Consider the following 14,757-nt stretch of genomic DNA (forward strand, 5'->3'; position numbering starts at 1 on the left):
CGCGGCGCAGCAGCGGGGAAGCGAGCGAGGGCGGTCTGCGATGGCAGAAGCGCTGGGTGAGCACGGCAGCCCGGCGCCCCTCACGCCACGGCGGGGAAGCCCCCGGGACGGGGCAGCGGCACCGCGGCGCTCCCCTGCCCACGTCCGTGGCCTTCGCCCCGTTGCCGGCCGCAGCAAGGCCGCCCCCGCGCGCACGCTCGCTGGCTGCGGGCTCGGCGCGCCGCGCGGACGAAGGCAGAGGCGCCAAGCAGCGAGCCGACAGCCCCAAGTTTCAGCTGGTTTTAATACTGTCAGAAAATCCCCCCCGCCGCCGCCATCGCCGCCGCCGCCCCGCCTGGAGCAGGGGCGCCTGCCGCCGAGACGCGCCACCGCCAGCCGTCCCGGTTTCCAACGCGAACCCGCCGCCGGCCCGGCCCCGTGGCCGCTTCGCATCGCAGCGGGCCGGGGCGGGGAGGGGGGAAGCGCCGCCGCCAGCGCTGCCCTCGACCCCGGGGAGAGGGCCCAAACCCCCGCGCTCGCTCACGGCTACCGGCTCTCCTACGGCCACCGCCAGCGGCTCACGCGTCGCGAGGGGCTCCCCTCCGCGCCCCGCAAAAGAAAAGGCAGGTTGCGAAAAGGATCAGTGATCTGGCTATTTGCCTACTGCGTTTGGGTTACTTCACTGCTTTTTCCAGCTTTTTCTCCGCAGCCCCCGGGTTACAGAGCTTTTCTTCCAGCAGCAGACGGCAGCCCCGCACCGTCCTTTCGCCACCCCCGTTGCAGTAAGGTCGCGATGGGGCTGGTGGCAACGGGGACACATGCAGGGATCGGTGCCGGCACCCTGGGACGGGCGGCTGCCTCAAGGGGGGGGGGGGAACGAAAGAATAAAAACCATTCCCGAGCACCCCCTCCCCGCATCAGACCTACACCCTGGGCCTGTCGCGAGGGCAAGCAGAGGGACGGCGGCGCGCTGGCCCCGGCCCGCCGCCCGCCCGCGAGGGTCGGGGTAGCCCCACGGCAAGCGCCCGCCGGGCACGTCTGCGCCCAGCTCCCCGCAGGCACACCCCCGCCGGGGGCCGGCGCGGGCTCTCGGCTGCAGGAAAGCCAGAGCGGCGGCGCGGCAGGACTGGCGGGCCCGTTTGCTACGTGCGGCGTCCCCGGCCCCTCTCATCACTCCCCTCGCACTATGCGGAGGTGACGCTGCCGGCGCGCGGGGCCGGCGCCTGGGACAGCGGGCCGGGGACGCTGCTGCAGGCGCCGCGGAGGCCCTGCTCGCAGCCGCGCAGGCAGCAGGAGGGACAGCGGAGGCGGCGAGCCCCGGGGACCTGCCCTCGGCCCCCAAAAACAGCCGGCGCGGTGAAGGCAGGAGACTGCCACCAGCCTCTCGGCCGGAAGCAGAAGCGAAAAGGGGGAGACGATTTGCTCCCAGGCTCTGCTCGAGGCCGCAGCGCAGGCCGGCTTGCAGGAGGGCGTCCCACAACGCCGCAAGGGGCCTCACCGCTGGCTCGCGGGGTGACAGGGCAGGGGGCGTCCCCGTCCCCCGCCTGGGACGGCCCCGTAAAGTGCAGTGCCGCAGGCCCCCGCGCGCAGCCCCCGTCCCGGCCGCGGCTACCGCCAAGGCAAGGCAGCGCCGGGCGGGGGCCGGAGCCCTCCTCCGCGTCTCTCCCGGTGGCAGCAGAGCCGAGCGAGGCTGCGGCGCCCTGGTCCCGGCCAGCGCCGGGACGGAGGCGCGAGGTTGCAGCGGGAGGCGCGCGGGGAGGGCAGGGAGCGGGCAGGCGGCGGGGAAGAGCGGTCCCGGCCTCGGTCTCTGCGTCGCCCCCAGCGCCTACTCGTCGCAGCCCAGCAGCTCCACGCGCAGCGTGATGCGGTTGTGCCAGGCCACGGGCAGGACGCGGACGAAGCGGGCGTAGAAGGGCACGTCGAACACGTTCTTCTTGTGCGAGTAGTTGTCGCTGTTGCCGTGGAAGATCTGCGGAGAGGCCGGGGTTAGCGTGCCAGGGGCACGGCAGGGACCCCCACGGGCCGTCTCCCTGCCCGTCCCTTCGCCACGGACCAGCCGGGAGCCAGGCGCCCCGACCCTCGCCTCCGCACGACCTCCCGCGGCTCCCTGCGCTGCCCGGGCGGCCCGCGGCGCCGCGCACCCTCGCCCTTCCCCGCGCACCTTGGTGCTGTTCGTCCGGCTGTCCCTGTACACGGTCCAGGACGTGCCGTTGTCGCTGTAGGCCACTTTGTAGGCTGCCACGTACTGGATGTGCCCAAAGTCGCGGGCCCCTTGTGTGACGATGCCCGTCACCTTCTTCTGGTCCCGGAGGTCGATCTGGCACAGAGAGGAGGCTCGTAGCCAGCGGTGCCACGAGCCGGCCAGGCTCCTCGCAGGAGCAGCCGCCGCGCGAGGCCGGCAGAGGCCTCCGGTGACGGCTCGCCACGCCGAAGCCTCCCCCCGCCGGAGCATCTCGCACGGCCTGCAGGCAGCCGGGACGCGCCGCCGCGCAGGGCCCCGCGTGCCTGGAGCTCGCCCAGGCGTGACAACGGGCTGCTGGGACTGCAGCCCCGTCCTGGGCAACCCCCAGCCCCGAAGGCACAGGCACTAATAAAACATGCTGGCGAGGAAACGTTTGACCCTTTAACGCTTGCAGCGGCCCTCAGAGCGACCCAAAGCCAGAGGGGCAGAAAGGAGACTTTCCGCACCAAAGAGGCACAGCGCAAAGCCAGCTGCCTCTCGAGAAGGGCCCTGCTGCCCGCACGTCGCCGAAGCCACTTCAACGCCTTCCGCTGAAAAGGTCAGTGTGGGAACGACAGAAAAAATCTCAACTCAAAAAAAGGACTCCCAGAGGAAACACATTTCAAAAGGAAACCGATTCTGGCTGAGAAAATACTGACATGTGGGTTATAGCTGAGATGGTTTCTATTCTATTTATTTCGCCCTGCCACGCTGCTCTACTGCCACTGGCGTGTCACAAGATAACATGACAAATGGCCTGCAAGTCTCCTTCTTTTACTCTCCATTTTACATTCATTGAGGGCAGTACTAACTATACGTGTGCGTGTGTGTATATATATGTACAAACACACACATATAAATATATATGTATATGTATATACACACACCCAAGTACACAGTCTTCAATGCCACAGCCCAGCTCCATGTGTCATCCTGACCCCTTCAGGAGACATTTCGATAAGCTGGTTTACTTAGGGCCAAGGAGCAGCTGCTTTTAATCATTTCCCCAAAAAAAAAAATAGTGGGACAAATAACTAAACTGCTTTGTCCTATTATGTCATGAAATCATGTGAAAAGTATAAAAACAGGGGAGGAAAGGAAATTGAGAAGGAAATTTCAAAACTATTTGTTACCATTCCAGACTGGGAGAAAAAACACAAATCTGATTTTTTGTCTGCAAAACAGAAACACGGTGTTCTGGGCAGCCAAAGGACTTGTGTCCTTGGCAGGGGTCCGGGATGGTGACCCCGGCTGGAGCCGGAGGCTCCCCCGGAGGTGGCACAGAGCCGTGGTGCTGGGCACTCAGGGTACCCCACTAATGGATGTGCTAGCGGGGTGCGACAGCTTTGAGACTGTCTGGTTGGGACAAAAAAACCCACTTGGCAGAAAAAACAACCTGACGCAAGGCCCGCCACAGCTGGCGTTTAGCCAACGCTGTCCCCCGACCTGGCTCTCGGTGCCTGTGGCCATCTGAGCCGGCACAGCAGGGAGAGGTCATGGGGAAAGCAGGGGTAGAAAAAACATGGAGAGGGAACGGGCTCCCAAATTTAGGGAATCCCTTGTAATGCCAGCTAGGGGAAAGCATGCGTGGGGCTGCTTGCCAACGGCAAGGCTCCCGCTGCCACCTCTGCGCACCTGGGGCTGAGGAATCGAGTCACAGAGGCAGCGAGGGACACGTCTGGCTTCTCATACGCCCTCCCCACCGCCGGGGAAGACCCCCGGGGCACCGGGACCCACCTGCAGCCACTCAGACGGGCCGTTGTTGAGCGCCGTCCAGGCGTTGGTTTTGCCCGTCTTGTCCAGGCGAGCGTAGTGGGGGTGCCAGGTAAAGGCGTCAATGCCCCAGGTCTTGAAGACGCTGGAGGCCGTGATCTGCTGGTCAGAGATCAGGCGGGATTTCATGCCCAGAGGCTCCGAGCAACCTGCCGTGTTGAAATACACTGTAACACAACGGTTTATACACACAGTGAAAGGGAAAGAGTCCACAGCACCATCACCCCCGATCTACAGAGAGCCGGACCCCCCAAACCCCAGCCGCTGGGGTCCCCGATATTCTAGCTGGATATTCTAGCAAGGACAGAGAGCACCGCTTCCCAGAGCAGAGAGCAGGACCGGAAAAGAAGCCAGAGAGGCGCGGGAGATTCCCGGACCGCTTGCCACTGCGGGAGGCCGGCGGCAGGACTGCACGGGGTGAGGCAGTGGTATTTTTATCGGCGAGCCATTCCCTGCCTCACAGTGCCTCCTGCTGCAGGGACTGCACGGACGTGCCGGCAACGCAGGCCGAGAACAGACCCGGAAACGCTGCTTTCTAAACCCAGAGCTGCCTGGCCAAGGGGGACGCGTTTTCAGCACCCCCAGCGGGAGGGGAGAGGAAGGCTACCCTCCCAACGGCCGCATGCCCCCTCGCTCAGCACGTGGCTTAGCGAAGCCAAGCCGTGTTTCTGCAGGAGGCCGCTTCCGCGGGTGCAATGAGGAGACCTCCCCAGCCGATGTCACTGTGCTCCCAGCAGCGGCAGGATGCGGCCCAGGCTCGGCTGCACCCCGCTCATGCCGCGGCCATCCCGGCCTGCCCTGGCCCAGCCGTGCTCACCTCCCTGCACCGGCGCTTCCCCTGAGCCGGCGTCGCGCTCGCCTGCCGGAGCGCGCCGGGGCTCCCGCGCCAGGCGCTGCCTAGGACAAGCCGCGGGCAGGAATGCGGCGAGGGATGGGGAAAGCCCAAGGACTCGCACTAATCATCACTCACTCGGTGCCCAGAGGACTTTGATCCTCTGGCGTTTTTCAGGCTCTCCAGCAGGAAACGCAGCTGCTTCACAGCTCGCATGGGGATGGGGGCACAATGAAAAACCCTAGCCATGAATTGGGACAGCCTGACAGCCTGGGAAGGTGTTAGCGGGGTGAGCTGGAGGGATTAACAGCCTGCTCTTCTGAAAAGCACCCATGGGTATTTCCAGGCATCACCAGATGACATGAGAAAAACAATAAGCCCTTGCAGGGCAAAATCCCCTGCCCCAGGGATCAGAACAGGTTACAAGGGGGATACCCTGTCCTGTGTCACCTGTACCAACCCCGGATGGCCACGGGGTCAGCCCCAGGTAGGCAAGACTCATGTTACCACGTCTCAGCAGAAGATCTGGGCTCTTTACACCCACAGACTAACCCAGGCCAGCCATGATCCGAGAGCGATCCCTGGGGAGGAGACAGTCCCCTTGCGCCCGAGCGCAGCCCCCGGCGGCTGTATGGCATGCAGCGGGCATTTACCGTTCATCTCACAGCCGATAAGCTCAAAGCGGAGCGTGCAGGCCCGGCGGCACATCACGGGGTAGATGCGGATGAATTGGGCTGTGATGGGAGGGTTGAACATGTTGGTCTGCATAGTGCCATAATCCACGTTCCCCGGGAAAACCTGCAAGGGCAGACAGGGCTAAGCGTCCACAAGCATCCCGCAGACTTACGCATAAAAAGCCCTTGCCCACCAGAAGGACAGACTTCGAGCAAGAGTCAGGCAGCCCGGACTCTCACGTTGTGCCCTGGAGGTGTGCATGAACTCGCTACGGCCCTAACACTCGACCCAGCTGGGCAATGATCTGTGCTTTTCCTCACCACACACAGCCACGCACACTTCCATTCCCTCCTCCTACTGCCACGCTGCCCAAGTCATGACTCTAACTCAAAAAACAGAGAGATGGCTTGCTTTTTTCTTTCTTACGCAACCAACACAGAATACAGACAGGTCATGTTTTCACGCATTTTTTCCACCACTGCAGAGATGAGAAACTTTTCTTTCTTTTTAAAATGGGGCAGATATCCCCAGCCATTCCCTGGATGCACAAAAACAAGGAGACACTTGCAATAAAAAAGTGAGATTGGAGAGTGCTGCATTCAATGACTACACCCACTTGGAGAGTGAGATATGCGTTAGCTTCATACCCAGTACAGATACAACACAGAGCCTTGTAAGCCGTTCACCAGCCATTCCAGACCATGCCCAATTCCTACAATGCATCAGCTATAAAGATGTTATCTCAGTGACCTAAATAAATCAGCGCTGCTTCTTTGGTTATGCTTATTAAGGTCAATTAAACAGGGCCAGAGAACACTGCCTGGCGCTGGAACTGTCTGCATTGTCACACTGTCATACGGTTCCTGACATGCCTTTGACCCAGGTCAAAAGCACTCTCCCAAACACGGGCGCAATTTGGGACGTGGCACACAGCTACCCTGCAGCGTGCACACAGCACCCCTCTCCGGGAGCGCAGATGTCAGACAGCGGGGAACAGGCCTTTCCCTGCCTCCAGGCCGGAGACCAGCCCCAGCATGTCTAATTTACCAGCATGAACACAGCCCAGGAGAGTTTGGGTCAGTTTTTTCGCCTGATACACAGGGCCTCTGCTCCTGCATGAGCAGTACCAGCGTTTTAAGGCAGATGAGGAAGGCACAGCCCATCTGAAGGACGAGCAACGTGTTCCCCAGGCGTGCCGGGACCCCGAGGCGCAGGATGAAGGTCAGCGCCGGCACGCAGAGCCCGCCGAGAATAACAGCAGCAAAGCCCAGCGGGTGCTGTGACCCTACAAGGACACTGTGCCCACAGCCCCGTCGGGGGCTGCTGTAGGGTGTGCGTGAATAGTCACTGCTGCAAAGCTCCTACAGTTGAGCTCTTCTAGGCAGAGAGCACCCCACACTCAGGTCCCGTCTGGGGGTGTGACGTTGCCTCCCTCCCGCCAGCTCACGTCTGCTGCGCGGCCCCGAGCCAACATGGGGACACAGGCAGCACAGCCCACCTTGTCCATGTCCTGCTTCTCATCCTTGTAGAAAGTGAACTCCCGTCCATCCAGGCTGTAGGCCACTTTGAAGGCGCGGACGTATTCTGCCTGGCCCACGCGGCGAGCACCTTGTGTGATGATCCCACTCAGCCTCATCTTCCTCAGCAGGTTGGCCTGGGGTCAAGAGCAGGAGCAGGGCACGGTGAGGCTGGGGGCTCGCAGCACCCTGTGAGCACCCCCCTGCACCCATCAGCGCTGCTGAATGCGGCTAGAAGCATGGGCTCATGGTCAGCATCAGGCCTGGGAAAGGGGCTGCCCCACCTGCCCTGCTATTTCCTCAGTGCTAAAGTCCTCCATCCCTCTGGCCTCTGATCCTGGTCCACTGGGCCAGGAAGGAGGGATGACAATGGGTCCTTATCTCCTCCAGAGACCTCGCCTGCTCCAGGGACATCAGCATCCCCGGCCGACAGCTCCTGCCCACAGCAAGATGCCACCCAGGGGCAGGACACTGGCTCCATGCAGTGCAGTGCAGAGATTCAGCCCTTCCTTTGCCGACAGAGGCAGAGCAATGCCACAGGAATAGCTCAGTAAGATCGGCACTGGCTAATGGGGGCTGCCCACTTTGTTGGTGCTCACAGCCCTCCCACAGGTACCTGGATCCATGGATTCTTGTCGTAATTGCTGGAGGTCCAAGCGTTGACGATGCCATGGTTATTGAGGCGGGCAAGCTCTGGCCCCCAGCGCTGCAGGCCAAGGAAGCCATAGTGGACAGAGGAGGCTGAGAGCTGAGCATCAGAGATGGCCCTCCCTTCCATGCCCAGGAGAACAGCACAGCCTGGAGGAACAGGCAGAGGGAAGACAAAGCGGGGATGTGAGCGTCAAAGGGAGAAGACAACAAGGGAGTAAAACCAGGAGAAGGAACTGGCTGCTCACCCAGGACTGAGTTTCCTCACTCCCTCCACAAAAGAATCCACTTGTCTGAGGCACAGCATGAAACGGAGGACAACACTAGGACCTCCCTGATGGATCTGGTTGTTCATAGAACAAAATGCCAGGTGTTCCCCTCCTCAGCCTTCAGCCAAAAATCACATCATCAATCAGCACCTCTCACAGCACAAAGGTCTGAAGAAGGGAAAGGGCTGCTCTGTGGCCCCCCGGAAAGGACACGGTGCCTTAACACTAAGGCCCATAGGTATCAGGGGCCGGCTGGCACATGCATACCTGCAGCTCCCTTCAGATGGCTTTGTCTTCCAAACCTAAGCCAACTAGCAAGACCTCTTCTGCCCACACTGGTGGAAGCAGACGGGATGGCGGGAAACAGGGAGGGAAAGGGATCTTTCTGCATAATTGGCGTCAGGAACTTACGGACGTGGCAGGTCTTCCCCAAGAACGGAGAAGGGCATTTGCAGGTGTAGTCGCCATCCAGGTCTAGGCAGGTGCCTCCATTTTTGCAGGGCTGGGAGTAGCACTCGTTCTTGTCTAGGAGCGAAAAGAGAAGGTGGGCTCAGGAAGAGACCCCAAAGCCAGTCCTGGGGAATAGACCCTTTGCTCTGTGCCACAGGAGGAGGAGAGAGAAACCCCCTGAGCAAGGTCCATGGCAGGGTCCTTGCTGATACAGTGGCACTGGCTGAAGCTCTAATCCAAGAAGCTGCCTAAGCTGCGTCCCCTCTCAATGGAGTTGTGTGTGGAGCGTACCGAGACACGCGGCAAGGTTAGGAGCCCATCAAGCAGGCCAGGCTTTGAGGTAACCATTCTCCTATTCCTCCGTGCCTTCCAGGCCACAGAGGAAGCACCATGTCCCCTCCAGAACAGGCAGGACAGGCCCCGAGGAGATGCAGAGCAAGACGCAAGCATGGTCTTGATGACACTAGCCTCCTACCCACACCACAGTCCTTCCCTCGTCCTTTCAACATGGTCCAAGCCAGCCCTCAGCCCCTAACGCGTGATGCTGCCACAGCCACGGGTACAAACATCCCCAGGTTGCCCTGTGGGGCTGTCTCCAGGGTCCTCAGGCCCTTTGTGGCAGAGCAGACCAAAGGGGTCATGACCCGTTGGCTTCATCTCTCCCAGCCCCTTGCACCCTGCTGTACTCACTGTTCTGGCAGTGCACCCCGTCGTACCCCACAGGGCACTTGCACATGTATTCAGTGAAGACATCTCCCCGGTTAGGGACCAACTGACACTCGCCATTGTTGTGGCAAGGATTAGGGTGGCAGGGGCCTGGGCAAGAGGAAAAAAAGGAGATACAGCTATAATATGGCACAAGTGGAAAACAGGGGCATCTAGTGGGTCTCCCCAAGAGAGTGGGGTCACTCCCCAAGGATGGGACACAGATTATCCCAAGAGACACAGGTTGCCATGCCCCCGCTTGCGTACCCATTCTACGTGCCCATCAGCAGGGCTAGACCTCTGGGACAGCCATGCAAGGCCACCATGAGGGCATATTGCCCTACCACAAGGTTTGTGCAGACCCAGTGGCCCCCGGCACTTCACTGAGCCATTGCTGATATCTCCCCCGTGATGGGGAACTCAGGTCCCTCCCCAGTACCTCACCTTTCTCGGTCTCGTTGCAGTCAATCCCAACGTAGCCTTCAGGGCAGATGCAGAAGAAAGGGGTCTCATTAATGCCAGTCAGGCAGGTGCCCCCATTCTGACAGTGGTTGACATCGCAGAAGTCACCTGGAACCAAAGCCACGTGTCACTGCAACACATCACTAAAGTGGCATCTGCCACAGCTCCACACGCAGAGCTGGCATCAGGCCTGTCCCAGTAGGGAAGGTCCAGCCTGGTCTGACCGCATTTACTCCTCCCCTGGGGATGTCTCAAGAAGGGGAGTGCCTGGGCAGAGCCAGGCACAGGAGCGCCGGGCTGCACCCCGGGACCAGGCAGGACAGGCCAGCAGAGTCATGCACAGGATTGCAGGCATTTAAGAGCAAAGGTTGAGACCAGGGGCATGGCAGAGCAGTCAGGAGCTGCCCTGCCCCGGCCTCGCAAGCTGCCTCCCCACCTCTCCCATGCTCTGCTTCTGCCAGGGTTATGGAAATGCCATGAATCGCCCCTGGTGCCTCAGAAAGAAGTTGGTTTGACGGAGTCTGGACATCAAAGCCCAGGGAAGTCCCAGGTCTTTCAGGGCACCAAACGTTTTAGCTGCTGTTTTGAGAAGCAGAGGCTGGCCAGGCTGGGGCATAGTCAGCAGTGAGCAGTACCGGATTATTGTAGGGAATCAAGCTGGTCACACTGCTGGGCTTTGCTGAAGAGGTATTGGTGGGGAGACAAAAAAAAAAACACTGTAGGGGGAACCCACGTGCCTCGGCTCAAAGATTCTGGAGACAGGAAAGGAGTACAGGCTCTACTCGTGCACGGATGCTGCCCTGCCTCAAGAAAACCTGTCCAGCCTGAACGAACCCCCGAACACGTCCTGTCTCACTCAGTTTGCCACGTGCATGAGGAATGCCCTGGTGGGGAGCTTTCAGGCAGTGCAGGGGAGCAGACACTCACAGGACCCATTTCCTACTGCCCCAGTGAGACCAGGCTGCCCACTGCTACCTCTAATATTCTCTAAGCAACTTTAATGGAACAGCCCCAGCCCCACAGGACAGGTCCCCCCAACACAGCTGGTGGGGCTGGGGCTGGCCTGTCCTCCCTGTCTACGCACCCATCTCCAGGGTCAAGAGTAGATTGTACCAAAAACCTTCTGCTCCCCTTTCCAGTGCTGACCCAGAGGTAAGAAATTCCTCCCACCACCAATGTATTCTATCCAAATAGCTGCAAGATGGTAAAACCCTCTCTGTAAGCCTAGACCAGATTCCCCTCAGACCTGGCTGAAAGTCTTAGTAACTCCTCACCAAGCGCTGGGACAGCACATCTCCTGATATCAGGCTCTTCTCTGCCATGCTGGAGGAGTTAGAGCAAGGGTTGAACTCAGGTGGAGACCCACGAATAACCCCCCACCACCTACATGCCCTGGAGAAGGTAAGAGTTAACGAGCTATGGGCTTGCTGCCCAGACCCACACCAAACAGCATGGCTCTCATGAGCCTAAGCTACTTCTCAGAAAGCTCCTACTCATTAGTCTTTTAATAGCAGGGCTCCTTCAAGTTAATCTCCCTCTTCCTGATGCTCTATATCTGTAGGGTATGCACTGGTGGCAGACAGGCCAGGCAGGGCCCCCTATTAAATGAAGGTTTCCCAAAAAGATGCTGGAGCTCCCTTAGTCCAGCCTGAGGAGGCAAAATAACTTGGGCACCAGTTCAAATTGCTGCTTGCGCTGCCCAGCCTGTTTTGCATGACCTCATGCTCCATCAATGCGCTGCCATGAGCTACCGCGCGGGAGGAGCGAGCTCACGCTGATAGCATGGGGATGCCTCTGCCCCACGCTCCTCCACAGGTCCCGAGTGCATCCAGCGGCTCCGTCCCGAGGATCCTGGCCAGCAGCTGGCCAAGGCCCTGCAGACAGCCGCTTCTGTTCAGCAGCAGCAGCCGGCTCCCAGAGGTGCGGAGGGCGAGCAAACGTGTGCTCCCCGGCATCCGCTGCTATGCTGCTTCCAGCGCAGGAGTTTCTGGGGTTGGGGCACAGAGGCAAAGGAGCACGGGCTATAAATCCCTCTGCATTTCTTCCCAGGGTTGGCACAGCAGGGGTACCGGTACAAGTTTTACATTTTAACTATCCCAAGCAAGTAGACTGCCTCTTATCCCCTCCCAAGAAAAGTTTCTTATGTGGTGGCTCTTGCTAGCCAGCCCCACGTCTAGCAGCAAGGCACATGGGTCACATTTTCCACTGTGGCAAGTAGTTTTGGATGTTCCAATTTCTTAGATGTTTCAGGCCTGGTATCAGAGTAGTTCAGCATCTCCATCCTCCCCCTTGCACACACTTCTCTGGTCAAGGACAGAGCTGTCACAGCCTGGACAGTCACAAAGCAAGGCAACAAAAAGCAGCCACTGCTTTTGGAAATGTTTGTTTATATGAACCCACAAGCTGGCTGGAAGGCAAAAATAACATCCTCTGAAAACTGTCAGGGCTCATCCCAGCGGGGCTGGCGGAGGTCAGGTCAAGCCTGTCTCTGTGGGGCCAAATGGGAACCTCTCGCCTTGGAGAGCGAACGTAAACCCTTCCCTTCCTCCCCAGCACACCTCCTCACCGCCCTTTGTCCCTTGGCCCTGAGCCTGCACTTGGGCTTTGCTTTGCTTTTCCCTACTCCATTCTGTCCCTTTTGGGGTCACCCGCAGATCCTCCAGCCATGGTCCACAGGGTGATGGAGCTGTTTCTACCAGGGCTCCCTTGGTCATGCCAGCTCCTGGTGCCCAGCACGCTCTGTCAGCCCGTCCCAGGGAAGCTGTTTACATCTTGGGCAGGGTTATCTAAGCCTGAAAGCACGGGACAGCCTGGCTGAGCTACTCCCAGCTTGGGAGCAAGGACAGGCAGATCTGCCTGCACACAGGAGCTGCTGTGTCCTGTCCGGCCAGCCCCTCTGCTCCTGCAGGGTCAAGGCTGGGGGCTGAGCACCCCTCGCCCGGTACCTCGGACACCCTTGCCCGGGACCTCGTTCCCTCCACCCTGCCTCCCTAGCGCTGCAGCCGGCTCCCTTCACCCTGCACCTCGGATCCCCTGCACCACGGCACCTCGCAGCCCTGCGCCGCGGGCCCCCCGCTCCGCACCCCGGCCCTCCTGCTGGCCGGCCGCCCGGCGCGCCCCGACTCACCGGCCGCGGCCAGCAGCAGCGAGAGCCCCAGCGCCAGGGACAGCAGCGCCCGCCACGGCCTCGCCGCCTCCATGGTGCGCACCGAGCCGAGCCGAGCTGTGCCGAGCTGAGCCGTGCCGTGCCAAGCTATGCCGTGCCGTGCCAAGCTATGCCGTGCCGTGCCGTGCCGAGTCGAGCCGAGCCGAGCCGAGCCGAGCCGAGCCGAGCCGAGCCGAGCCGCCCCGCACTACGCCGTCCTCCGCGGGGCTCGGGGCGGGACTGAATCAAGCCAGCCCGGCGCGGCCCGGCCCGGCCCGGCGCGGCCCCACGTGCTCCCGCCGCCCGCCCACGGGGCGGGGGCCCCAGCGGCGCTGCCCCGCTGCTCGCCTGCCCCCGGGGCGGCTACGAGGGGGCGGCAGGGGGGCGAGCGAAAGCCGCGGGGGGGTGCGGGGCGCCCTGCAGCGGGGTGCGGGGTGCCCTGCTGCGAGGTGCCAGAGGGGTGCGGGGCGCCCTGCTGCGGGGTGCAGGAGGGGTGCGGGGTGCCCTGCAGCGGGGTGCAGGAGGGGTGCAGGATGCCCTGCAGCGGGGTGCAGGAGGGGTGCGGGGTGCCCTGCAGCGGGGTGCAGGAGGGGTGCGGGATGCCCTGCAGCGGGGTGCAGGAGGGGTGCGGGGTGCCCTGCAGCAGGGTGCAGGAGGGGTCCGGGATGCCCTGCAGCGGGGTGCAGGAGGGGTGCGGGGTGTGGCAGGTCGCTGCACCCTGGCCCTGGGCTCAGCCCCGCGGGCTGGCAGCAGGCTCCACTGGTGCTGCCCCAGCCGGCCCAGGGTGCAAGGCGGGCGCCGCATGGGCAAGGCAGGCACTGCTTAATTAGCAATCTGGAAAGGAGAGCCCCCACGCCGCATAGAGGGCTCAGGGAGCACGTGGTCCTGGTACAGCCGGGGCTGTTTGCTGCTCCGGCTGGGCCTGGCTTCCCCTGTTTGCCCCACCTGGCAGAGGAGGCACCGCAACAGGGTGGTCGCTGGCATCTTCCTGACCCTGGAGGGCCCACAGCCCGTGCCCGTCGCTGGCTGGCAGATCGGTGCGGAGGCCGGCCGCTGTGTGCCAGCTGGACAGAGATGTGCCCGGGGTTGCCAGCGTTCGGCAGGAGGAAGAGCCTTTGTGCCGCACAAAACCCCCTTTTCTCTCCCTGCGAGGGGTGAAAGCAGGAGAGGGCTTCACCACTCCTCCAAGCTGGGGGAAACTGCTAAAACACATCTGCTCCCCAGCTCTGCCGACACAGCAGGGAGGGCTGGTGCAGCCGGTGGCATTGCCGTGCACAAACAGCACCCGGCACGCCAGCGGCACAGGGGTATCCCCAAGGAGAGCAGCTCCCCCCCCCCAAGGAGGCAAGCAGCTTGCAGCAAGGTCGGGTTTGTGGCTGTTAGAAGAGCTGCTCAGCACGATGGTGTGAGCAGAGCTAAGGGGGAGACCCACAGACAGCTCTCTACCCAAAGCGCCACACTACAGGTCTGTTGGGTCGGCCACAAACAAGCTCCCCTTTGAGTTGTGTCTGTTCCACCCTCCAGACCCCAAGGGAGTCCGCCCTGAAGGGCTGGAAGCAGAAAAGCCCAGCTGCGCTCTCAAGAAGAGCCGGTGCCACGTGGGGATCGCAGAAACCGTTGGGCTAAAGCATGTTCAGGCTAAATTCATATTCAGCAGCAAAGAGGACGGGAAACCACACAGTCAATGAATGTAAGATAATTCGCCTCCCCACTGGAAATCTCCAAAGCCCTCCTCCTAAGCATGCAGTTGACTTTATCTCTTCTTGCAAAACTCTCCATGTTACCATTAACTAATCTACCTCAGAGTGTTGACTCTTTCTTTCCGAGTGTTGCCACATTTCTGGCTTTGGCAACATGGCAACCCCAGATGGCAGCAAGCGCCGCAGTCCAAATATGCACTGTGCACTTTGATCAGTCTTTCCACCTCATTTTCCATCTCCACTCAAGCATCCAACTCCCAGTTTTCTTGGACAAAATCAATCAATCCCTGTAAAAGTACGTAGATAGGGGAGCGACAACCTCAAGGACTGACCCGCGGGCCGGGTCTAGCCGCCCCAGCAGAGCAGCATGTCGGTTATTTG

General features: G+C 61.0%; 1 protein-coding gene across 2 annotated transcripts; it reads right to left on the reverse strand.

Annotated features, from left to right (window-relative positions):
• Positions 1-264: 264 nt before the first annotated feature.
• Positions 265-12,918, reverse strand: MFGE8 (milk fat globule EGF and factor V/VIII domain containing). 2 transcript variants are annotated; one of them, XM_068958675.1, is made up of 10 exons: positions 12,659-12,918; positions 9,514-9,639; positions 9,055-9,180; positions 8,326-8,439; positions 7,614-7,795; positions 6,979-7,134; positions 5,459-5,603; positions 3,938-4,122; positions 2,141-2,296; positions 265-1,948 (listed from the first exon to the last, which is right to left on the reverse strand). In XM_068958675.1, the coding sequence occupies exons 1-10, from the start codon at positions 12,729-12,731 to the stop codon at positions 1,805-1,807; spliced, it is 1,407 nt and encodes a 468-aa protein (XP_068814776.1). In that variant the 5' UTR covers positions 12,732-12,918; the 3' UTR covers positions 265-1,804. The 2 variants fall into 2 exon arrangements, with proteins under 2 accessions (XP_068814776.1, XP_068814775.1); XM_068958674.1 differs by having other exon boundaries at positions 3,938-4,140; positions 12,659-12,915.
• Positions 12,919-14,757: the final 1,839 nt, after the last annotated feature.

Source organism: Struthio camelus, chromosome 12 (genome assembly GCF_040807025.1).
Source record: "Struthio camelus isolate bStrCam1 chromosome 12, bStrCam1.hap1, whole genome shotgun sequence".
Lineage (NCBI taxonomy): Eukaryota > Metazoa > Chordata > Aves > Struthioniformes > Struthionidae > Struthio > Struthio camelus.

Bases quoted from the DNA above. Each gene is read 5' to 3' on its own strand.
- MFGE8 (XM_068958674.1), bottom strand. From the start codon at position 12,731: ATGGAGGCGGCGAGGCCGTGGCGGGCGCTGCTGTCCCTGGCGCTGGGG. The intron at 9,640-12,658 runs GTGAGTCGGGGC...CTTTGGTTCCAG, and splicing joins GCTGCTGCTGGCCGCGGCCG to GTGACTTCTGCGATGTCAAC. The intron at 7,796-8,325 runs GTAAGTTCCTGA...CTGTTCCTCCAG, and splicing joins GGGGAAGACCTGCCACGTCC to GCTGTGCTGTTCTCCTGGGC.